At 46.4% G+C, this 25,492-nt stretch overlaps 1 protein-coding gene across 2 annotated transcripts in view; it reads left to right on the plus strand.

Annotated features, from left to right (window-relative positions):
- The window catches only part of MCC (MCC regulator of WNT signaling pathway), a 407,995-nt gene that overhangs the window by 335,654 nt on the left and 46,849 nt on the right, over nucleotides 1-25,492 (plus strand). The window contains exons 5-10 of one of the 2 annotated variants that reach the window (XM_036886984.2): nucleotides 3,050-3,213; nucleotides 5,544-5,750; nucleotides 9,372-9,413; nucleotides 21,940-22,086; nucleotides 23,030-23,119; nucleotides 24,160-24,308. In XM_036886984.2, the coding sequence (XP_036742879.1) occupies nucleotides 3,050-3,213; nucleotides 5,544-5,750; nucleotides 9,372-9,413; nucleotides 21,940-22,086; nucleotides 23,030-23,119; nucleotides 24,160-24,308 (799 nt within the window). The remainder of the gene's footprint in view (nucleotides 1-3,049; nucleotides 3,214-5,543; nucleotides 5,751-9,371; nucleotides 9,414-21,939; nucleotides 22,087-23,029; nucleotides 23,120-24,159; nucleotides 24,309-25,492) is intronic. The other variant, XM_036886983.2, reaches the window with a different exon arrangement.

Raw genomic sequence — 25,492 nt, forward strand, 5'->3', positions numbered from 1 at the left:
AAGAAAACATTTACAGCCCTCTTTGGTTTGAAAGGAAGATGCTCATTGGCTGTTTATAGTCTACATGTTAAATTAAATACCCTCTTCAGTCCTGATTCTCCATCTGGAAATTGCATTATATTCTGTATAATTACTTTTACCAGGGGAGTGAGGGACAGCTGAGAGAAGGGACTGTGACTTCGCCTTGCACATCTGCAAGCCCCTCAGAGTTCAGAGTCTCTTGCTCATTTTTGTACCCTACTAACCTACAACAAAGCTCAGCCACTGTTTGATAAAAGAATGAGAAGTGCTGGTCAGATCCCTACACCCTCCCCTGTTTCCTGTAGCCAACCTCCTCTGGATGCATCCTGGACCCACCTCCTGGGGCCTGTGTGACTTGGGGCCTGTGACAGCCCATCAGCAGACATGCCCAGTGTGGTCATGGTATCATGGGTCTGTGCTGGGGGTATTCAGATGGAATAGCTGAATAGAAGCATCTTACTTCTTCATCTCCCTCACAAGCACTTAATAACACAAAAGATTCAGGAATGTGTGTAAACTCCAGCTCAGTGTACCAGGAAACCCTGTACCTTGAGATAAATGATCATTTGGAGAAACTTCTCCAGTTACCACCCTGGAATGAAGTATCCTCCAGAGACAGTTCCACCAGCACATGTGGCTGCAGAGAGGTGCTGTTCCTCACTCTGGACCTGCTGGCCTTGAGCTGCCTTCTGCAGTGAGGAGTGGCCTCCAGTTGTTAGCAGCTCAGGTCATGAAGCATAACAAGCACAAAAAGCATAGGTTGATGTAAAACATGCTGCTAATGACAGACTCTCTGTTTCTAGTCTTAGTGCCTCTTAAATATACAATTGATGTTTATATTTGGTCACTTAAACATTTTTTTGATCACCTACACTGTTCTGTGTTAGAGATACAATGGTGAGGATGATCAGTCCTTTCTTTCATGGAGCTTACATTTCAGCAGGGAAGAGATATTTAAAAAACACATAAGTCAGATCAGATAGTGATGATTGTCACAAAGAAGGTAGGAAGTGGGGTGGGAAGTGAGCAGGGATTGGAGATGGAACCCCAGGCTTTAGATAGAAAAGAGCTTGGTGAGGAGGTGATTTGAGTTTAGAACTGAATAATAAGTAGAAATTGGGGTGGAAATCAGTCTCAGCAGAGGAAACAGCAAAGGAAAAGGAAGGCCTGGGGCAGACAGAAAGTGGCATGTTCCAGCAATGGAGAGTAGGAGGCTGGAGTGTGAGCAGAGCATAGTGAATGTGCGGGAGTAGACAGATGGGGAAGGACAAGATGAGTGGTTCTCACCCTGGCTGCACATGGAATTACCTGAGGAACTTAAAAAAATTTTCCAGTGCCCAAGCCCCACCCCCAGAGACTGTGATTTAATTGGTCTTTGGTGGGGCCTGGACAGTGTGGTATTTTATAAAAGCCTCCCAGGGAATTCCTTGGGGCACCCTGCATTGAGAGCATCATCAATCTTGATCATGTAGAGTCTCACAGACTCTGGTAAGGAATTTGGACTTTAGTTGAATGACAGTGGTAGGCCATTGGATGGTTTGGGCTAAGGGAGTAACATCATCTGGCTTATGTCCTTAAGAGACTCACTTTGGCTACAGGGTAGAGAATGGAAGTAGGAGGTTGTTGAGGTAGTTCAGCTGAGAAGTGATGGTGGCTTGAACTACAGTGCTATCAGTGGAGATGATAAGAAGAGGTCATGCTGGGATAGGATTTGGAGGTTGTAGTCACAGGTGAATTGGGTTTAGGATGTGAGGCAAAAGGAAATCAGGGTTGCCTGAGAGCTGACCTGAGTAACCGGGTGGGTGGTGGTGCCATTCACAGTGATGGGTGAGATGGGGCAGGAACAGCAAGAGGAGGGGAATAATTATGCTCGTGGGCTGGAGTGAAAACCTCAGGCTGTCTTCTCTCTAGATTTAGGCAACTTTAGAGTTACAGGCAGTCAGATAAAGTTGACTAAAATATTCTGATAAATCATGTGCCTATAGTGCTAAGTTTTCTCCAAGTCTTTCAAAGACAAGCCCCAAGAGCAGCTGAGCAACTGAGTCCCTGGAGCCAGGACAAGGAGGGAGAGGAGCGACGAAGGGACACGGACACTCTGCGCGCCTTCGTGCGGGAGTCAGGCTGTGTGCAGGGAGAGTGTATCGAGAGATGCCTGTAGTTAACACCTGTCTTGCTGCAAGAATTGAAGGCATGGTGATACACAGAATCCAAAATAGAAGGGTTAGCAGTTTGTATTTGATCTTAAGGGGAGTTTTTTTTCCCCCAACAAAATTATCTTCTGAAATATGTCTAGCTTACTGTTAAGATTACAATTAATTTCCTTCCCAGGCCAGGCCCTGGATGTCTAGCAGTTAAAAGTAACTGGGATTTTTAAGTAGGAATCAAATTATCAGAATTATTTACAGGACCTCTACATGGAAAACAATATGGAATTTGTTAGAACAGTTTGTCCTTCCCCTGATGGAAAAAATGGGTTAAATTGCCATAGTAGAGCATGTCAATTGGTTATATCAGAAAAATGTTCTTACTATAAGCTCACTGAGGGCAAGGACTGTCTCTTAAAGTTTCTATTTTTTTAAAGTGCCTAGTGTGTCTGCTCACTCTGGGCCTTTTTGTTTTGTTTAATAAAGTTATGAGATCGTCTTTGCTGAAACTCTTGCTAGAGTCCATGCTTGTCTGAATGGCTGAGTAGGAAGGTTGACCAGAAGGCTTCTGGAGTCCCGCCAGCCCCTTCTGGGACACTTCTTTATTCCTACTAAAGAAACTTGAGACATGGCTGCTGTGTAAAAGACAAGAGAATTCAGCCTGGCATGGCTATTTAGAAAATGGCCATGGTCTGAACCTCCTGCCTTGACTCCAAGCCTCAGAGGTAGTGCCAGCAGCTGGCAAGATTAGGGTGCAGGGCTTTAAACTGAGGCATCAGCCTCTGTGGCTGTTGGTTTTCGCCTGAATGCATTCCTCATGGCTCCAAGGAGAGCATGCGATTCCCACTGCCTGCTTGGCTCACCCTGACCGCCTTCCCCCACAGATAACTGCAGTGACCTGAACTCCGAGCTGCAGAGGGTGCTGACGGGGCTGGAGAACGTCGTCTGCTGCCGGAAGAAGAGTAGCTGCAGCCTGTCCGTGGCCGAGGTGGACAGGCACATCGAGCAGCTCACCACGGCCAGTGAGCACTGTGACCTGGCTATGAAGGTAGAGGCCCCCCCCCCCCGTTCCCCCCTGAGATTATATGAGGGAAATGACTAGATCTTCCTCTTCGGAAACGTGGTTTTCTCAATACTTGTTAGGGATGAACGTTTCTGAGGAAGCCATGCTCTAACTGGAGCCACCAGGGAGGAGCAGGGGCCCTGTAAGTTTTTGTGGGACTGACACAGAAAAAAAAGTCATTGTATTGCAGACTCACAGACTCCAAGAAGGGACTAGTGGTTACCAAAGGGGAGGGGTGTGGGAGGGCGGGTGGGGAGGGAGAAGGGGATTGAGGGGTATTATGTTTAGTACACATGGTGTGAGGGGTCATGGGGAAGACAGTGTAGCACAGAGAAGGCAAATAGTGACTCTGTGGCATCTTACTACAGTGATGGACAGCGACTGCATTGGGCTATGGGTGGGGACTTGATAATATGGGTAAATGTAGTAACCACATTGTTTTTCATATGAAACCTTCGTAAGAGTGTATATCAATAATACCTTAATAAAAAAAAAAGAAAGGAAAAATCATTGTATCAAAAAGAGTCACAATCACTGACTTTGCTGCAGAAACAACAATTTCTTTGGAAACTCTTAGACCATTGGTCTTGAGCCGCATCGTTTTAGGGTTGCTTGTCCTATAGCACTAGCAGCTCAAGCTGAAAGTCTCACGAAAGCTGTAGGGCCCTTAGAATATTATTTCAGGTTTCATCAATTCACAGTGCCAACAAGGGGGCGATAAGGGCCTGACAAGTCACCTGCACACGCTGGTCTGGGTTGCAGCCACACCCTCACATGCACTTGTCTTACTGCTTTGGGAGGACCAGGCGGGAGGAATTTGCTGCACCTGCACAAATGCATCATGAACAGTTGGATCGTCAAGGCCTGTTGATCCTGGGCCCCTGGTCTCTCAATCTTCACCATAGCTCAGTAACTTCAGCACAGCAATTGAAAGTGGAAAGACAGGGAGGAGCCTGTGTAAAAGAAAAATGTGTTGTGTTACTTCAAAAAATGCCTTTAGACTGTAGGCCCAAGTTTCTATCAGCAGGAATCCTGGATTTCACAAAGGAGCTGTGGTATCTCAAGGCAAACCATGATTCATGTTTATAACCCAGCTGGTTTTCTATCTTACTCCAGCCATCTCAGTTATAAATATACAGTTGGTGTGCTTTGGGGAAGCAGCCGCCAATGTGTGTTTCTCTGGGAGTCTCCCAGGCCCTGTATTTGTAATGTTAGCTTGGGTGCTTGCCCTGACCTTGGCCCTGAGAGGGAGGGCGGGGCCAAGGACTTGTCTCCCAGCCAGCAGGGATGGAGTGGGGTAGGAGTCCCTGACCTAAGAGGAAGGCCAAAGCCCCATGTGTGGAAAGTGGCAGAAAGACCTGGGTGTCTTCCTCAGGGAACCAATCTGAGGGACTAAGACAGACGTCCCCTCAACTCACTCATTTCTCAGACCTTCTGTCTCTCATCAGCTTCACTGCCTTCTGCCCCACGTAGCAGTTCACCCTCTTCTTGCTGAATCAGTTGGCTTATGCTTCCTTTTCCAAAGGGCGATAAATGGGAAACGAATAGTTTCTGAAAGCAAGCAGAATGAGTTCTTCCCTTTTTTCTAATTTTGTGCATGTTTCTTCTCCATTAATACTGTTTTAAATGAATTTTTTGAAACTCCCCAAGTACTATTAAGATTCTGTCCCTTTTAGCTCATAGCTGTCTTATTAATTTATTAAATCCCTGCTGTCTCAGAAACCTCCACAATGATTTTCCTCTTTTCTGTGTGCTGAGGTTTATTTTTGTCTTTCACATCTTGGGACTGAACCTCATTCACACTCTCTGAATTCCGATGTGACACTAAAAGCTGGAAACAGTGATGTGACCTGTCGTATTGCTGAGTGGCAACATGGGAGGCCTATAATTTAGGAAACTTTAAGTTAGATTTTATATGCCGTTTGCAACTTCCCATTTGCATTATCAGGATCACTAACTGGCTTGCTGTCTGGCGATATGTATTCATCAACTCCGGAATGCGGGTGAAGGAGATAAACACTTGTGTGGACGCAACAGTTAGCACCACAGACAGATTTATGTGCCAGGAAGGATGGTGTTTTTCTCACTGTGGGGACTGCTGGGTAACACAGACTCTGCCCCAGGCAAGTGGCAGAGCCTCATCTGAAAATGGGGGGAAGATGATTTGAGGGCATTGCTCATGATGATTCCTGTCTGCAGTGAAGTGGCTGCAGAGCCCCCTTCTCTGTGGACTCTCAGTCCTGTCCCGCCTGCTCCTGCCCCTCCCCTTCCTCCCAGTCACTCCCTTGGCTTGTCTTTGTGGCTGTGTTTTCCAGACAGTCGAGGAGATTGAAGGGGTGCTGGGCCGGGACCTGTATCCCAGCCTGGCTGAAGAGCGGTCTCGCTGGGAGAAGGAGCTGGCTGGGCTGAGGGAAGAGAACGAGAGCCTGACCGCCATGCTGTGCAGCAAAGAGGAGGAGCTGAACAGGACCAAGGCCACCATGAATGCCATCCGCGAGGAGCGGGACCGGCTCCGGAGGAGGGTGAGCGCGCCGAGGCCCGTGTGCCCGGGGCCTTTCCCCCACCGTGTGCGGCTGAAAGTGGCTCTGGCACACAGAGCCAAGGGCAGCCCGAAGAAGTGTGTGGCATTTGTAGTTTGGGGGATTGCCATCCATTTCTGGTTATGAAGTCATTCTTGAAAGAAAGTAGTTTGAAAATGCTGATGTGTGCAAGTAAGATTTTAAAAAATACTCTTCTCTGGAATCGTCAGTCTAATTGAATGGTAAAATTATATCAGTGCGGTGATTTCTCTCACTATTCTCCAGGGTATGCACGTCTTCCCCAAGCTCAATTAAAATGCCCTTCTTTTAAGATAGGCTAATAATATTTTATAATTCACAAATGTATATAGAATTTTCCCCTTTGCAATTTCTTCTACAAGATTTTCTTTAAATTTATAGGACCTGCACTCATTTACTGTATTGAATCACAGGTAAAATGTCATCTCCTCTAATTCAGACTTATTACAGTAATCATATATATGTATGTGTGTGTACATGTATGGTCTGTGTGTGATGTATGTGTCTGTGTATGTGAGTATGTGAGTGTCATCCTGGCATTCACCCCAGCATAGCAGATGGCTCCATAGGCTAAAGCAGACTGAACCACTTTGTTTAGGAAATACATCCATTACTAAAGGAGCTAATGGTTCAGGATAGAAGTGTTTGGCAGAGTTGTTAAATTATTCAGTTTTCCAAAGATGGAGTTTTTTGCTCAGGACCCACCAGTACTTCTTTGATTGTCAGTTTGATCTGTGATTTGGACTTGGGGTAAAGCAAGGAATTCTTCAATCAGAATGTTCCCTCTGTACGTCACTTTGAATGGCTAGGCCTACTTTCTTTCTCAGTCTTGGCAATACTGGAAGCTTGCTTTCTAGTTGCACTCTGGTAATTTTGCACACAGAGCTGAAACTAGAGGGAAAGATATATCTAGTTGATCTCATCATCCTTTACCATTGTTCCTTAAAGAACATCTTGGAAATAACTTGTTCTTCGATCAGCATGTGTACATCATTTTGTTTTTAATCTACGCAATCAGGTTCTCTTGATTGCCATTATTAGAAATATACAAACAATTGCTGTTTTTGAACATTAGCAGCTCTTTCCCTCATTTATGGCTAATGTCATAATTAAAAGGCCAGCATTCCTATCTCTCAGATCTGAATGTAATTTTGTCTGAACCTACATTCAGGACCCAGCTGTGTGGGATGCCATTTCCCTACGCATATCAGCAGGTGCAAATGATCCCTGTCTGCAGACTTTATCTGGGCGAGCTGATGAAATGTACTTACTCAGGCCCTCACCACCTATAACTTCCTGGGGCATACGCCATGATCATGATGACTAATGCCCAAATTGCTCTTACAGGGCACATTCTGACGGTGCATGTTTAGTGAAGTGTTGGTCCTATGTGTAATTACACGTTGTGGCTTAGAATAAATTTCCTCTTCTAATTTGATCTAAAGCACAAGATAGCTCTAGATTGTGACTGGCAAAAGATAAAAACCAGTCCCCTTTCTTCAAGTATGTTCTCCAGCTCCAGAAGTTAGTATTAAGAACGGCATGGTTAGTGATAGTACACTAGGTCTGGAACCTGGCCACCCAAGGTCATACTGAGTCACTGTGAATCTTTGGCATGTTACCTAACTGCTCTGTGCCTTGGTTTACCCTGCTGTGAAATGCGATAATAATAGTACCCAAAGCAGGAAGATTAACTGACATAAGCCACTTAGAGAACCTTTCTTCTGATCACATATATTACCTTTTTAAGTTATGCAGTTAACATGGTTTTATATAAATTTATGTATTTTGATTATTTCCAAATAACAAAATGTTGAGTAACTTGTATCTCTTCCTCACCTGGAAAGGTCCTTGGGAATTTATATACATACCCATGAAATGGATTTCTTTCTCTGCATTTCAAAACATCGTAGGTCTCATAGACTTTGCTAGATGCTTTTGAATGCCAGTTCACTAGACTCCCCTGGATGACTTCACCACCCACTGTATTTCATTTCCCCGAGGAGGAATCTGTTTTATGTTCTTCCTGGTAGTTCTGTGGAGTGACTGAGTAGTTCCACTTCCATCTCTGTGATACCACGTGATGCATGGCTCGTTTGCCTTTCCTGTCTTTAGAGAAGGTCTGAATCCATGTTCGTCAAAGTTGCATGAAAAGCAATTGGAGCTACATTTTCTCATTGCCCCTGTTCACTGTGTAGAATTTCACTGACCGGATCAATAGGACTGGTGCTTGCCCCACTGCCTATAATTAAACAAAGTGCTCTGGGTAGGTTTTCTGAGCTTTGTTCAAAATTTAATTAGATTAGATCTGTAATGTCAGTTAACAGATTGGGCTGCTTGGCAGAGCAGTAACTAAGGGAACAAGAGGCAGACAGGTTTTATTATTGGTCCCAGCTCATTATTAAATGAGATAATCATTTATTTTTGCATGCTCTGTAACCATTCATTTCCTTACACTTAAAGAACCAAGCTTAATTTAGGCAAGGTAGAATTAATTACTCTAGAAAGGAAGCACTTTGCTTTTCATTCATTTATTCATTTCATAAACATGATTGGTCATCTCCTCTGTGCCAGGGGGTTTATAGTGATGAACAGAACACAGTTCATGGCTTGAAGGATGTTGAGGCAAGTAAACAGGGCGTTACAATGGTCATAGCAAATGATAGGGAGGGATGAACACAGAAAGTGTATTGGCAGCTCATAGCAGAGACATGTGTTGGAAGGTCCAGCTCTTCTCCACAGTTTCCATTTTTTATGTGATTTTTTTAGGTCAACTGCCATGTAGCAAAAATGACTAATGCTTTTCCCAGATAGTTTGGCAAAAAACAAACTGGATGTCACCATAGGCTCGTGATGAATCTGCCCCATCAAATCATAGACTTGAGTAGAAAACAGGCCACACAAGTTCCTTCTGAGATTTTGTACAAATTCATCAGAGAGTTCTGCGAATTCATGGCATAAGGTGGTGGCAGCAGTTTCTCCCTCGCACCCCATGGTCTACCTGGGTGTTTCAGCATGTCCGGCAATGAATTCCATCAACTCTCCTGGGCTTCCTTCATCCTTGGGGTCCAATTTCTCTCTGAATTTGTGGACATCACCACAGTAAATTCAAGGGACTAGAAGTCACACTGCTTTGAGCCAAATTTAAGTCACCCTAGACTGAAGTTTTCGTCTCTCTACTTCCTCCACTCCCCTTCAAAACATCTTTAAAACACTTAATGCTAGTTAATTGACTTGGCTTGAATTGGGGGAAGGGTAGTATTTCCACAGTAATAAGAAGATACAAGTGTCTGTCTTTTCCAAACCAACCTCTCTTGATTACTAAATGAATGTTACATTTATGAAGGGATTTCATTGTTCTGTGTTCATAAGACCCATGTAATAAAAATGGAATCACCCAGTTCAGATAAAGGCTTTCAAAATATAAACAAGGACTCTACACTCCGGATATTTCAATGGTTGCCATTTGGCTCCTTGGCCAGGAAAAAGGACAATTCCTGAGCACCCATTTCCTCCCCCGATACCTCATCCTGTCTAACAGAAAGTAACCCCAAATTCCTGGTAATGCAGCCTTTTTCATCCTAGGGGGATGAAGCTGGGAAAGGAGGCATGAAAGGAAGGCCACAGGTAAGAAGAAGAAATTCCCTCCACACATCGACCCTCTGTGAGAGCCCGTGCACTCCGTGAGCTTTTCAGAGTTAACAATCCTGTCGTATACTCCTTTGGGCCATTTCTTTTAAACTTATGATTACAGTTTTAGTCCAGTAAAAAGAGACCAAATCAGAACCAAAATAAAAGATGCATAGATGAAGTCTGGAAGGGGTCCAGAGGCAAAGCTTCCAGCTGCTTCTTCCCATAGAATACTGGATGGTGCTACCTCCTTTTCAGACAACCCTGAGAGTACTGTCCACAGGGAAGTTCACCCAACTTTAGTATCCAGAGCTTTTATTGGGGTTTCATTACATAGGTGTGACAGATGGGGTCCTTGGCCATGTGGCTGAACTCAGTTTCCAGCCCCTCTCCTTCAGGGAGATCGGGCTGCTGGTAAGTTTGTGGTGATGACAGGTGTGATGGGCTGTGGTGTGTCTGCACACAGTCATTCTCCTGCAGGAGAGACCCAGGATGCTGTGGCTGTGGGGGTCCAGAGCTGTCCTGTTTAGCAATGTGTGCAACACACAGGTCAAGCCCTTGTCCCATGAATTTACCACCTGGGGTGACGTACAGAGCATCTTCTTACATGACCCCAAGTTCCTCCCCTAGAACCATGAGTTCTAAATCCTTTGGTGCCAGTTTCTAAATCATGAACTGGTTCTAAGCACCAAATTGGTCCACCTTCAGTGTTTACCCAAGTTATCTCCAAGCGCACTTGTCCATTAGTGTTCCTGCTTAAAGGAGTTGGAAAGAGAAATCCAAATGAAACCAAAGGGCCTAGTTAGAAAAGGTATTTACCTTAAAGGTTGACTGTACATTTTACCATGTACTTCTTTCTACTAATTAATCTATTTTTAATATATACTTACTATGAGGCCACCCACCCCTACCAGGAAATAAGATTGACAGTGTCATACTGCTGTGTCTCGAGTGTGGCGTGTCTCCGAAGCAGCCATTCACTTTGAGTTGTCTCCTGTTATATGCTAAGTCAGTATATCTTTGATATTTTTAACTCAAAATCAGTAACAGTAGAGATATTTCTGGAAGTGAAATTGTCGTGGCCTTATGTAGGTTAAACAGAGATTCATCTGCTTCACCTTACTTGGCCTTAATTCCCATCTGAGCTCTTCCCACTCTGCCTTCCACTCCATGATGCTTTTCTTGGCCAAAGTGTCTATAAATGGAAAATGCAGGACTGGAACGCAATACTTTATATTTACTATGAATTTATGTGTAAATTTGCATTGACTGCATATGTGTGTATGTAAGAATATTCAACATAGACTGGACAATATAAACCGATCTCATAATAACAGCTATGGTGGGGAGAGAAGCAAGTACCTAGACGTGTCGGTAAAAGGTACTCAAATTTTCCTCTAGCTAATTTATTTTTTAAATGAATGTATTCTTGTAATTGTATAAGTTCTAATATGTAGAAGTATGTGCTTGGAAAGGGAAGCTGATATGCCAAGATACTAATAGAGGCTAAATCTAGGCAGTGAAAGGATAGGCATTTTTTTCTTCTTTATACTCTTCCTTGATTTTTCAAGTTAAAAAATGAGGTATGGATGATGGACAGTGATCTATCTATATCTCCCAGCTTTAATGACTTGATAGTCATGTACAAGCAGCCTTCTCTTTGGTCCTTGATGGAATTTTGTTCATCTTGTCCCATTTTTTTTTAGGAGTTTCTTTATATGAGAAAGAGGATGCCAATATCAGCTACATTTAAATTCTTAAGAGATTTGTTAAAAAGACAAACAAGGCTGTTGTAACACTCCTAGCCACAGTCTGGCCCCGCAGGCAGGTGCTAAGAGGAGTGGGTCTCACCGCAGAGCTCTCCTTCCCACCTCCGTCTGGGAGTCCTGGCTGGCTCTTCTCTGGATGGCTGATATAGCAGTCAGGATAACAATAGTTATATGAACCAGCCCCTCAAATTTCAGTGGCAGCAGACCAAAAAAGCTTGTTGCTTGTACAGCATGTCCGATGCAGGTTTGGGGTGGGCACACAGCTCCGCTGCACGTATCCCCTCGGGAACCCGGGCGGACGGCAGCCCGTTATCGTAAACGTTACTTGCATGGATTCACCCTGCACTTCAGTGCTTCTGCTCACAGCGCGTTGGCTGGAACTGGACAGACGCCCCCCTAACCACACAGGCAGAGCAGTCCGGCGCAGTGTGTGAGTGTTCATGGAGCAGGACGTGACCCTGACCCTGCTGGCCAGAGAAACGGGGCCTGTCACTCATCCCTCTTGTGCTGGCGCCCAGCGTGTGTGTCAGAACCCCTGGGGAGCTTCTTCAAAGAAAATGTGCCCGGGCCCTCCCCTGCGCCACTAAACCGATGAGTGGGGTTCAGAGCCCAGCATACTTCCTCACTGTGATCCCAGAAAGTGCTCAGGGACAGGAAACAGAGGGCAGTGCCCTTCAGTCGTGGGCCTAGGGCCTCTCCAGGCATCTTTACCGGTCTTCCCAGGTGGAGCGAAAGAGAGAGCTACAGCCTTTCTGGCACCTTCTGCTCATACCTAGCCTGCTCCTCCTGGGCCTGCATGTGGCACTGGTGAACCCCGTGTCTGAGGGGGAAGCCACCTGCTGTAAAGAGCCTGCCCTGCTCTGTCCACTCACAAGCCGGAAGGAAGAGGGAGGGTGGGAACGAACGTGCTCGCCCCGGAATCTGGCAGGATACAGGCGCCCTGGGCTCCAGGGGAGAGGGGGCCTTCCCGGCTCCGCGCAGAACTCCCCTGCCCATCCAGTGAAGGAAGGCAGGCAGTTCTGTAAGGAGCCACTTACCAACACAATCTTTTTTTTTTTTTTCAATGCAATCTTGATAGTTTATTTTTAAGGACCTGTTAATATTGATGGTATTAACATTTTTAAAACATTTTCTGACTAAATATAACCCTCTGAGACTAAAAACAGATACCTCTGAAGGCAAAGCAAGACTTAAAGGCTGTATTACCCCACTGAATGTATTTTGAGCTTTTACTTGTGATGAGCGATGACTTGCACACACCTCATTTGATCTGCATCAGAATTTTACAAGACAGGTACTGCTGTTATGCCCTTCTTAGAGATGAGAAAACTGAGCCCCACGGAAGTTTGATAGTCTTATCCTAGTCTATGCTGACATTACCTTTTAGCATCAAACCTTGGGTAGCCTTATTACGGGATGCAGTCTGCATTGTCCTCGGGTGGACTCCCCTCCTGAGGTCTGGCCACCCTTTCCCCCTTGCTGCCTCCTTCCACACAGACCATGGGTTAATGAACTGCCATCCGTGGTAACGTGGGTGCCAGATTCCTGAGGGTTCCACTGATCAACCTTCCTGGCGTTCTACAACACTATGTGAAGGCACATGAATTTGTTCCCTGGAGAAGAAGCCATCTGTGCATTTATATATCTTGATTTGGTCCCAACAGGGCATTATTGGTACAACGTGTCGCCCTTCTTTCCTATAGTTGGAGGAAGTTCTAAGTGGGGTCCAAGGCAGAGAACCCTGAGACCTGTGATTCTTTCCTGTCTCCTTTGCAAACAGTTCCAGTTGCTCTACAAGGGCTTTGTGCACATGTGAACCATGGAGATTGTGAGGGAACATTTTTAGTTGTTAGTTGTGGGCACCAGTGTTTGCTTCGTGCCCAGCTGACCTCCAACCCCTGCTCCTGTGAGGAGGTCAGGCTATTTAAAGGCAAACCCTTGGCTTTTAAGAAAGTAGCTGACTCCCTTTGCTGGAAAGCTGGTAAGAAGTCAGGAAGACAGCCAAATCGCTGACTGTTCTCCTGGTGCGGCTGTTTGATCGCAGGCCCTTCAGCGAGATGCGGAGCAGAGCCCTGGCCGCACAGTGCGGTGCTCTTGTGCTCATTTCCCTTCTGCCTTTGATCGCTCCCTCCTCTGCCTCGGCCGACTGGGCACTGCCGTTAGCTGTAAAACGCGACTTTCCTGAAACACCATGTCAATGAGATTTATAGGAATAAATATGTATTTTCTGTGAGTAAATCCTAATTTCTCATTTGTTTGAGGACTCCAAGAAAAGTCTTATAAAATCTCTAATAAAAAAGTGGTTCTCTGTAAAATACCCACATGCCCTGGACCTCCAGGAGGCAGCTTTCCAAGAACCACTGGCGACTGACTGCCTCAAGCTCACTGAGGGGAGCTTCCCCAGCCCACTGACCCTTGCCCTCTGCAGGGTGGGAATCATCTCATCTCAACCAGCTCCACTGCCCAGTGAAATTATGAATTACATCCTAATTGCCTGAAATTATAACGACCCAGTGAACATGGCTGCATGTCATACTCAGAACAGACTCATTGTCTTGTGGCTAATGCTAATGTTTCTGTCCGATTCAGGACTCTGGTGCCACTTTCATTCCTGCCTGACACTCGTCTGTGCACCGCATGAACAGGGGACATGAGCACAGACTCACCTCTTGTCTGTGCTCCTGCAGTGCCCCGGACGTGACATGCCCAGCAGCTGACCCACCTTGCCCTTATCCTAGACTCACTTTTTGAGTGAACTTCCCTCCCTTTGAGAAACCCACCTGCACACCCACCCCACCAGACGCTCACTTGTGCCGGCCCTCGCACCAAAGTCTTCATCACCAGCATCTCACTGTCTGACCTCACACAACCTCTTGTGTCCTGCGCGCCCATCTTTATGTTCGCTTTCTTGCACTTGTTTGCTTTAATGTGGCCTGAAGGGGCAGAGAGATAAGCTAATTGCATTCCTGTGTTAAAGGCATACTCATGGATCCATGAAAGGTCCCTCTTTTAATTTATTTATTCCTTTTGCGTACCATTCTCTCCCCCCATTTTTCTTTTTCCCCTCAGCACTCTAAGGTCTGCCCACCTTGCTATATATACACCATGTCTCCTGGTCACCCACTTGGCAACCTGGTTGTCCACTTGTGCCAGACAACCAAACTCCCCCCACTACAAATAACGCCCTGGTGCACAGCCCCGTGCGCGTGTTCCCTGCAGCCCCAGGTGGACTGTTCCGGAGTACCTGTCCTGGAGGGAGGTAGCCGAGTTCTGGTCGTGCATGCTCTTACTTACAGCACGTCCTGCCATGTGGCTCTGCGGAACAGCTCCCCATTCCTTCTACTCGGTGCCACAGGAGGGGTTCCTTCTGCCCCTGCGTCCCTGCCAATTGCTGTGCTTACCGGGGTCTCTTTCATACACTGTTTCTCTGGGTTTAATGTTCTTGTTGCTGAAAGCATGTATCCTTAGGAAGTTCTTTCAGCAAAGGTCTGTGCATGAAAAATTCTTTGTCTGGGGACGTCTTTGTTTTTGCCCACACTCTTGATGAGAGTTGTATGGTTTCCTACGGCTGCCATAACAAATACCGCAAATATAGTGGATTATAGTAACACAAATTCATCTTACAGTTCTGGAGGTCAGAGGTCTGGAATGCATCTCGCCCCATTACGTTGGTGTCCTCGGGGCTGCATTCCTCCTCAGGGCTTGAGAGGAGAATCTGCTTCCTTCCATTTTCCAGCTTTAAGAGGCAGCTGGCATTCTGGGTGTTCATAGCCCTTCCTCCGTCTTCCAAGCCAGCACCGAGCATCCTTAAACCTCTGTGACGCTGACAACTCCTGCTTCTCTCTCAGGGACACGTCCAACTGCTGGACAATCAGGATAGTTCCTTGTCATTCCTGCAAAGCCCCTTTGCTGTGTAAAGTAACATATTCACAGGTTTCCCAAGTTAGGACAGAACATCTTGGGGGGCTATTACTCAGCACAACTAAGTATTGGATTTTAGGGTGACAGATTTTTTTAAATGATGTTCGAAAATAAAGTAGTGAATAAAACAGGCCAACACCCCTGCCCTCAGAGCCTAAGGTGTCTCTTTCCCACCAGACAACTCTACACTGATCTCTTTATCCTTTTTTCCCCTCTATGTTTGCACTATAGTGTTTCTAGATAAGCACTGATTTTTTTCATCCTCCTGTTCAGTTAGCTCTAGCTGTATAACAAACCACCCAAACTTAGAGAACTAAAACAATGGTCATTTTTTATCTCCCACGTAGTTCTGGGGATTGACTGGGCTGCGGTGGGCAGTTCTCACTTGGGCTTGGATGCAGCTGGCCTCAGATGGTGGCCGGGGCCAGAGTCTTCTTAAAGGTTTTCTTACTCATGTGTCTGGTGGGTGAGACTGACTGTTGCCCAGACCTTAGCAGGGACCAATGGTCAGAATTCCCACAGCATCCTCCCCATGTGGCCTGGGCATCCTCACAGTGGAATGCCTGGCTTGGAAGGACCAGTATCCCGAGAGAAAGTGAGCAAAACTGTTTCTGCTTTTCTAACCTTGCCTCTGAAGTTATGTGGTATCACTTCCACTGGACTCTATTCATTAGGCACAGTCTCTCAGGCCAGGCACATGCAAGGGAAGGGGAATTGAACCCTACCTCTTGATGGAGGGAATATCAAAGAATTTGCAGACATAACTAAAACTGCCATGCCTACCAGCCCCTGATGTGATACTTCAGTCTCAGGACTCATGTCTGACTCCGCATGGGAAAACTTACCTATCTGCTTTTCAAATATTGCTTCTCTGTCATTTTCTATGTTCTCTTCCTCTGGAATTCCTTTGAAGGTATGTTGGAGCCCTGGTTGATCATTTTGTTTCTAAATGATACTTGCATATTTTATATCTTTTTAGCTCCCCATGCTATGTTCTGAATTAATTTCTCTTTCCTCTCTTCCCACTCACTAATTCTCTTTTCAGTTCTATCCAGTCTAGAGTTTAACCAGTACATTGATTTTATTTCATTTGACTATGTTCCCATGGGCTTCCCCTTACCCACCCCAGATTACCTATTCTTATTTGATGTCTGCCTGTTTTTGTTTCATAATTTCTTACTTTTTATCAAAATTACTCCTGTCATCTCTTTAAGGGCCCTAATAGTATTTATTGTGACACAGATTATTATTTGCTTTACTTTCATTTCTTCTCAGGTGAATTCATCCACTGATTTAGATTGCTGGCTCACCTGTCTCAGCCTCCTTTCTCTGCAATCCTCCCTCCATGTCTACCAGCTCAAGTCTCTTGTTCTCCAGTGACATTGGATGATTTACTAATTAGGTCTCTGAGGCAGTGGGTGGCCTGGCAAAATCCAGACCATTTTCACTGTTAATTTATAAGATTGGGGCCCCACAGTATGCAAGTAGTATAAACTGCATACCCAAATGTGTCACAAGTCTGGGATCTTGGTTTCTTAACGGTTGACCCCTGTGCACAGCTCAGCTCTAGGGCTTCCTTCTGGCTCCACGAGCAGCACACTCAGTCCTCTTTTCACAGAATGTGGGGGGCAGGAAAGCTCCAGACTTTATGCAGGAGAACTTGGAGGTCCAGCCCTCCCTCCCCAGCCCCTTCTGGCTTGATCACTTCATGCCCTGCTCTCAAATCCCATGACTTGGCTGCAGGACCACCTCCCTCCTGACCCTTTTATTTCTTTCTTTATTTCTGGCACCTGGAGATTTTACTGCCTTCCCTTAAACCTTGGTGGTGAATTTCTTTCTCTTTGTTCCTTTTTTATGTAGCATTTCTATGCATCCTTAAAGCATAGAATGCCTGTTTACTTTAGCTGAGGCTGTCATATGCTGGAAATTTTCATTTGTTCCATATACACAGTTATTCTCCATTTCAGTCTGCTTCTCATTCTTGTCCTTGCCAGTACCTGCAAAAGCTGAGTCTCAACCCTGCTGAAGCTTCTTCTGGGGAGACCGGCCCCCTCCCCTCATACATTTTATGGAATTTGGCTTTTCCCATTGTTTTTTTCATCAGTACTCTTCCTTCCACTTTGCATTTAAGGAATGTGCGCAAATCTTTCTGCTAATGCCCCATGCGTGTTCTTTTCACTGTTACAGTTTTAAATCTTTTTATCCTTTACTCTCAGTTTCATGAGGTGTCCGGAGTTTGTAGAGAACAATGCCTTTACTGAGTTTACTGTTTTGAATGGAAGAACTCGCTGAGTGCTCGGGGCCGCTGTGCAGTTCTGGTGTTTGGGGTCAGCCTCCGTCCTCCTCTCTGGCTTCTGCTGTGCCCTGAGACAGCCCTGAACTCTCCGCTCTGGGAGAAACAGAGACTGTCAGGCAGGAACCCTTCTTCTCCTGTCCTCGTTCTCCAGGCTGCAGACCCGCCTTCTTGTTGGCCTCTCCTCACCTCCTTTCTCTCCCTTCCAGAGAGTCAGTGGCTGCTTCTCACTGTCCTCCTTTGGACCCACTAGCTAAGTCTAGGCTGTGCCCTCCCACCCCTGCCCCTGCTCTGCCTCTTCCCTGGGCAACCTTATCCACAAACCAAATGCCTAACCTGTACACTCAGTGCTGATCTTCTTTCTCAGATTTTATTTTTAACTGTTTATTTTATTGTTGACTGAATATCTTCACTCACATACCCGATGGTTTCTTCAAATTCAACATGTCCAAAACTGGCATCTTTATTTGCCTCTGAAAAATCAGCTCCTCCTCCTGTTTTCCCAGTCTTGCTGAGGAAGAAGTGCTGTGATCTGACGAGTCATCCCAGCCACAAGTTTGGGTGGCTTTTTTTTTTTTACCACCTTGAATAGTTCTAGAACTGACTAATACAGTAGCTACTGGCTATATAGTTATTTAAATTTGAACTTAAGTTGATTAAAATAGAATACAATTTAAAAATTCAGATCTTTGAGTAGACTAGACACATCGGAAGTCCTCAGTAGCCACGTGTGGCCAGCGGTACCCTAGTGGACAGTGCAGCTGTAGGACATCTCCATCATGACAGGAAGTCCTGGTGGACAATGCTGGTCTACAGTGCATTTTGCCATTTTTGCTCCCACTTCACTGTGAGCACCTGTCATTTCACACCAGTGACTGCCAGTACAGCTCTGACTCACCTCCTTTATTTTCCTCACTCCAGTCCATTCCCTTCTCAATCTACTGACTTTTATAAAACCTTCTTCTCCCTTTGGGAGTCATTAAGGTATAGCCAAGAGAAATGGTGTTATGGCTTTTAATGTCATTTCCTTATCTGAGTCTTTCATAACTCCCCCATTGCCTCTTCCTTACTGGCTTGTGGGATGACTACTCAACCTTCAAGGTTGAATCCCAGATCCAGTCTGGGAAGGCAGAGGTGATGTTGCTTTCACACTTTGATACTCTGTGTTGGTACCCTTCGCAGGGCGCATCTCCCATTCTAATGTTTGGCTGGACTCTGAGACCCTGAAAGGCCAGAACCTTACCTTCATACACTACCAGATTTCCAACACACAGAACAGATTGGCTTCTCTTCTGGGCATCTAGATAGATGGCTACATGCTCACTTTAGGAGAAATGAGAAAATGGCCACTCAAATCATGTTCTGGGCTCTATTGTTGAAGAACTCCAGTTGAGAAAGGCTGGGAAGGGTGATGAATGACTTTCCTACAAAGGTCGATCCCTTGCTTAGGGTTGCTGTAATTCCTGGCTTGTCTCTGACTCCAAACCACCCATTTTGTAGAGAGAAACATGTTTTCTTGAATAAAATACCCTCGATGAAAGATGGATGTATTAGTTAATCATCTCAGACTTGATGGCTTAAAACAATAGAAATTTATTCTCTCTCGGTTCTGGGGTCCACAAAATCAAGGTGTGGACAGGGCTGCACTTCTGAAGGCACCAGAGGAGAAGCCTTCCCTGCCTCTTCCAGCCCTGGGCCCCTGGTGTGTGACTCAGAGCCAGTCTCCGCCTCCACCTGCACGTGGCCGCTCTCTGTGTGCCTCAGACCTCCCTCTCCTTTCTCTTGTAAGGACACCCGTCATTAGGTTCAGGGCCTAACCTAAAGCCAGGATAATCTCATCTTGAGGTCCTTAATTTAATGACATCTACAAAAACCGTATTTCAGAATAAGGTCATATTCACAGGTACTGGGGGTTGAGAGCTTAGTTGACATATCTTTTGTGGGGAATAAAATTTAGCCCACTACAATAGGTGAAAATAAAAATGAGGACTCTTGATAGCTGTGTTTCCTAGCCCCGAAGCCTTATCTACGCTGAGTCAGCAGACTGGCTGAGCCTTCATTTCTGTGCATTTATTCATTTAAATTAATAGCCCACCCCCAACTCAAGAGGCAAGAGAAGGTGGTTTCACTCAACCATCTGTCTCTCTTTTTTTCCATTACAGACTCACTCCACTCCCTTCAGCTTGATTTTTTTTCACTAACGATTATCATTAAATGATAAAGCATAGACCAGAATAAACATGTTTGTCATCCTTTTGTTTCCAACAACATTTTCTAGGTCCAAAAATTTTTTAATGAAAAAGGATATTTAGATTTAGAAATTTTAGACACTCATGTCCCGAGCACAAACCTGCATTGGAAAATGACTACCAGTCATTGTCTGTGTATAGTTACAAAGAACATAGATAACTTTTTGTGTATTTACTTTTCAGTGTCATCTAAATTTTCTACAATGAACATGTCTTACTTTAGTGATTAGAAGAAGAAACTTTTTTTGTAATATGGGTAGTTTTCATGAAGCTTTTATAAATTGCCCAGGATAATCTGTATTTTTTAAAAACTAAGATGAGTGGGCCAATTGGGATTCTAGAAACAGACCACCGATTGTTTTCTGAGTGATTCAGACACTCTTTAGATTTTGCAGTGGTATTAACAGTGTTAATTATTCAGGATCTCATCAGCCTCTCACAGAAGCAGCAACTGAAATCCATGGTCTCCACCCAGGAGGTTTCCCTGGTGCCAGGTAGCTAGTCTGATGGGAAAGTGGGCCTCTCCTGCTGCCACGTGGCCTACCAAGGCATCTATACTATGCCTGTTCTTGGTGTGTTGGGACCATTTCAGAATGAGTCCTGTAATCTCTCACCAGCAATACCATTTGGCTTTGACAGGCATGTGTTTTTATAGTCTTTGAACTATTTTGAGGTCTGCCCCGTGTCTGGCGTGCTAGGACGACGGCATGTATTTCCATCAGGCTGTGTTATTGGAGGCCATGGCCAAGCAGTAGGCACTTTCTAGCTGTTTCACTATTGAATGCAATTTGCTCCGAAGGAATTTTCCTATTTGCCTGCTAATATGTTGATGAATTATTGAAATTTCAATTACTTTTGGTCCCCAATTTAGTAGGGATGGAGACATCCAAGATATTTAATATGAAAAGCTTTCCAGTCGCTTTTAGAGAAGGGTTTGCCCAGCAGGGCTTGGTGTCAGGGCTGGCAGGGCTGTGGCTCCACTCCTCCTGTCCCTGAGACAAGTGCGGTCATGGCCTGGGGAGTCCCTTAGGGCAGTGCTGTTCAGGGGGCGAGCCCCAGCCCAGAGCATCAGCATCCTGGGAGCTTGTTAGATATGCAGTTTCCTAGGCTTCATCCCTGGTACTAAATCAGAACCCCTGGGGCGGGGCCCTGGGCTCTGTGCTGACCAGCCCTCTGGGACCTGCTGGTGCACTGGGCGTTTTGGAAAGCCCTGCCCTGGGCGTTTCAGTGCACATTCCTCCCGGCAGGGCCTGGTGCCCATTTGTGAGGGCCCTTGGGTGCTATGGTGGGTTTAGCCTTAAAGACAGACATTGTACCCAATGATAAAACTGTGATCAAGGTTATCAGAAAGACCAATATCTAACGACAACCATCACTTACTTGGGACACTTCTCCTTAGGCAGTCACTGAGCTGTAACCATAAAGAAGCAGGATTTGGACATTTAAATTCTGTGCATGTAAACATGTATTCTAAGTGTAATTCACAGTGCCCTGTGTTTCTTATACAGAAGGACTATTTTGATATTCCTTCCCACATCCCCAGGATGAGCCCATCTTGGAGTCCCTTGGGGAAGGGCTGAGGGTGCCCTCTCTGTCTCTTCACTTAGCCTCACCTCTTTCCCAGCACAGATCTCTCTTCTCCCCCATGTGTGTTGGACAGTTTGCAGTTCTTCAAACAGCGTGTCATCCTGATGCGTGTGCTCTCATGCAAGCTGTTCCCCCCACAATGTTCCCACACCACCCCCAAAGCCAATCCCTCACTCGCCTCACCTGTTATAACCTGTTCACCTGTAGGATTCCCTCCTTAACCCTTCCCTGGTCTTCAGATGGAGTCATACCTTTCCCCTTCTCTGCTTCCCGCAGCACTCTCGATAGACATTTGTAGCATTAATGTGCATTTGAATTGAAATTACTTGTCTCTCTCTTCCTCTGAGCTCCGTGGGACTGGGGATTCTGTCTGGGTTCTGTCTGCAGTGCCCATGACAGCAGGCACGTGAGGCTGTAAGAGTAAACATGCCTTAGAGACAGTCATCCTACCTCTGCTGAGAACCTCCAGTGCCTTAGAAAACATGTTCACCTTATGCTCCTGAGGAGTGGCTGATGGCCAGCCAGCAGCAGGTCCAGTTAAGAATACAGGCCATGTCTAGTTTATGTGGACTCAGCCAACTTCACTTTCCAGGAAGCTAATCTCTGAATGTAATAAGTGGGAGCCCTGCCACCCAGCCATCTGCTGTTTTGCTCTTTGGACATGGAAGGCACACCAACTATGTCTAAAGGCATGATTCTTTCAGGTCCGAGAGCTTCAAACTCGACTGCAGAGCGTGCAGGCCGCAGGGCCATCCAGCCCCAGCCGCCTCACTTCTGCCAACCGCCCAGTTAACCCCAGCACGGGCGAGCTGAGCACGAGCAGCAGCAGCAATGACATTCCCATCGCGAAGGTGAGCTCCTGGGGGCGGCGGGAGCCCGTTACCTACAGCACTAGCCCTGCCCAGTGGGGCCCCTGTGCTGCTCCCGATCCACCCAGGCGGCCGCAGGGGCTTCCCGGGGTCTCGTGCAGGCCTCCAGTGCCACAGCTGCAGGGAGAGAACCCGCTGGTGGTTTTAAGTCTCTTTTGGCCACGACCTGGACGCCAGCTCTCATTAATCAGCCGGTGGGAGCATGTCCCAGCTGCCAAGTCGTTGTGGGGAGTGAGATGTTTTGTCAGCTTCTACAGTACCAAGGGGTGGACTAAGAGGTGACTCTTGAGGACCAGGACTCAGCCAGGAGGGGACCCTGAGTAGTGAACCAATGATCTCCCCGCTCATGGGAATGACACCCCTGCCAGCAGAAAACCAGATTATGACGGGCGGGCCTGGCACTTGTGAGAAATAGCCCCGCACGTCTGCCACAGCCCCCTGCCCTCTATGTTGAGTTTCTACCCCAGAAAGACTGTTGAAGTGGTGCGTGTCTTGTCCCCTACCAGTCTCCACAAGAAGGTTGGTTCTCAACCGTCACATTTAGTGAATTGGGTCAAACGGGTGTTTCTCAAACAGAAGTGATTTCATCCTGCAACGGGTACTTGGCTATGTCTGGAAACAGTTTTGGTGGTCCCAGCTGGAGTGCCGCTGTGGGCTCGCGGCCAGAAGCCGAGGACGCTGCCGTACGTCCTGCAGTGCACAGAGCAGCCCCCACAACAAAGTCGCCCGAAATGTCAGTAGTGCCGAGCTTGAAAATCCTTGGGTCAAGCAGATGGTAGAATTGGGCAAGGGAGTTGTTTTTAATAAACTGCTTCATCAGTTTAGTTGCCGTGGTTAAACAGGAGCCCTCTGTAAACACAGTCTCAACAGTTTGTCTGGGGAGTGCTGCGCTGTCATTTGGTAATTTTTTGTTTTGTTTATTAAGATTGCCGAGAGGGTGAAACTGTCGAAGACCAGGTCCGAATCTTCGTCATCTGACCGGCCGGTCCTGGGCTCAGAAATCAGCAGCATAGGGGTGAGTGTTTATGAGAAACAAGACAAGGAAGTGCAATAGAGCCACAGAGACAGGCTTACAGATGATAGAGGAATTTCCAACATTCGCCTTCACCAAGTTAATTATAATAAATCACAACTGGTTTCCTTCCAAAGGGTCAGATTAAAGTGGTTTCCATGTGGAGTGTTACTTCTTCAGTTTTAAGGGAAATTTTTTCCTCTGCTTGAAACCATTCAGAAAGGACTGAGTTAGGTCTAGTTATTGGTGATGTAGAAGGAAGTCTTGAAGTGTCTGCTTTCTATCACCCTGCTTCCCCGGAGACAGAGTCAGGAAGCTCCAGAGAACTTCACATTTGCCCATCCCTCTTGAAAAGGAATGTGCTCTCAGTGAGGATATATGCTGCCTTTGAAGTGCAGCCCAGGGCTACAGAGGAGCAGAACCTTCCCGCCTAGTACCAGAGTTTTCATTTGTAGAGCCTTCAAACCCCCAGGAGCTGCACGAGTTAATGGATGGGGAGAAGGGAGTAGTTTCGGCTCCCTGAGCGATGTCTGTTAGGATTGGGGATGATCCTCAGGCACAGGGAGAGACTGAATTTAAGGCCCTGATTTAGAATTCTGCGCCGAGAAAAACTGCATGCATTCAGATACCATGCCAAAGCCAAACAGGGGAAGTGAAGGAGTCAGCTGCTCTCCTTGGCTGCAGCCACCAGCACCAAGAGCCTGGAGAGGCGGGGGCTCAGGTGGGGGAAGCAAGGCCAGACTCTGTTCAGTATCCAGAATCTTAGGGACTCTAAAGAGGCACAGTCCCCCACGCCTGCTTCCCCACACACATGCCTGCAGGATGCAGCTGTGTTGCGATCTGGTTTTGTCTACTGCTTTCCCAGTGGTTTGTTTTTATATTAGAATCATGTTATACAAACAGGAAGATCAGGGTAACCATCTCCTGGTGCCTGATTCTCAAGGAATATCAGCTTTAAATTGCTTTGCATGCGCAGCATGCCTAGGGGACCAGTGACCCTGAAGTCACATTGTCCAGAGGGGGACTAACGCTCACTTGCCCAGGTATCCAGCAGTGTGGCGGAGCACCTGGCCCACTCTCTTCAGGACTGCTCCAACATCCAGGAGATCTTCCAGACGCTCTACTCACATGGATCTGCCATCTCAGAGAGCAAAATCAGAGAGTTTGAGGTAGAAACGGAACGGCTGAATAGGTAAGGAGAAATCCTTATTTGAATGGTGGTGTTGCTGGGAGCTGCCGTCCTCTCCCTTTCCAAAGGTTAATTCAAGTTGGCTTGTGACATAGAGTGAGGCTGTCAGGCACCGAGGTGGGTGGGGAATTTTCACCATCTTGGTCATCAGCAGAGGGCTTGCAGCAACCCAGGCTGCCTTCCTCGGTGTGTGTCACCTACACATGCGAGTGCACAGGGCCTCGTGTTTAGAAGGACCCCACATGTGCTTGACTGCCCTGCTGTCACCGTTTTAAGTTCTTAGTAATATAAGAATCAGGGGCCCCCACCTTTTCATTTTGCACTGGCCCTTGGAAATGATGTCTCAAGTCCTGGGAGCAGTCTGCATAGAATGATAAGTAGGTCAAAATGACAGGATGGCTACTAAGCCTGTAGTCCTGTGCTGCCAAGACCCACAGAAAGCATCTCTGGAATGCTGAGTCAGCATCCCAGGGGCGTCTGGAGCTGCCAGAAACCAGCAAAAGCTGTGAGATACAGGCGTTCCTGGGGTTGCACAGACAGGCTGCCCTAACCTCCCTGCTCCTCCTGAGGGTTGCCTGATTTTATTTTTGCTGTCTGCAAATATGCACAATTCTCCACCCCCTACATCTTATCCTCCTCACAATAATTTTACTGTGTACCCAGTGTTACACATTCTTCCCCAGATTCACAACAGACGTAGGTTAAGTTAGTACTCCTGCCTCTCGGCAAGGCTAGCAGGGAGAGAGAATTGCTGAAAAAGCAAAGGAGAAGGACCAGGGCCAGACCACGCAAACCACCGACTCAGAACTGGCCCCGCAGTGCAGAATGGGCCGGGGGATCACATCTGAGGGTGGCTGGCTGCCCTGACTACCAGTCTTCAGTGGGAGAGCATAGTGAGAGTTTGAAAGGCTTATGACCTAACCAGGAAGAAACGTGGATAACATTTCCCATCTACCATTGCTAATGCCGTGTCTGGCAAACCTGAATAAATTGAATTATCATGTTAGTCCTCCCTGATTTGAAGCTGCTTAATACAGTGCTTGAGGACTAATGAAATGTGGCAATCTAGGCCATTTTACATCTTGAAATTAAATGTTTTTCTTATTAAATCCAAAATACTTTAGAGTGACAGTCCTGATGTAGAGGTAAAGAAGGAGCCCTCCTAGCTTCTCAGGTAGCTTCTCAGG

The sequence above is a fragment of the Manis pentadactyla genome, chromosome 2 (genome assembly GCF_030020395.1).
Source record: "Manis pentadactyla isolate mManPen7 chromosome 2, mManPen7.hap1, whole genome shotgun sequence".
NCBI classification, from domain to species: domain Eukaryota; kingdom Metazoa; phylum Chordata; class Mammalia; order Pholidota; family Manidae; genus Manis; species Manis pentadactyla.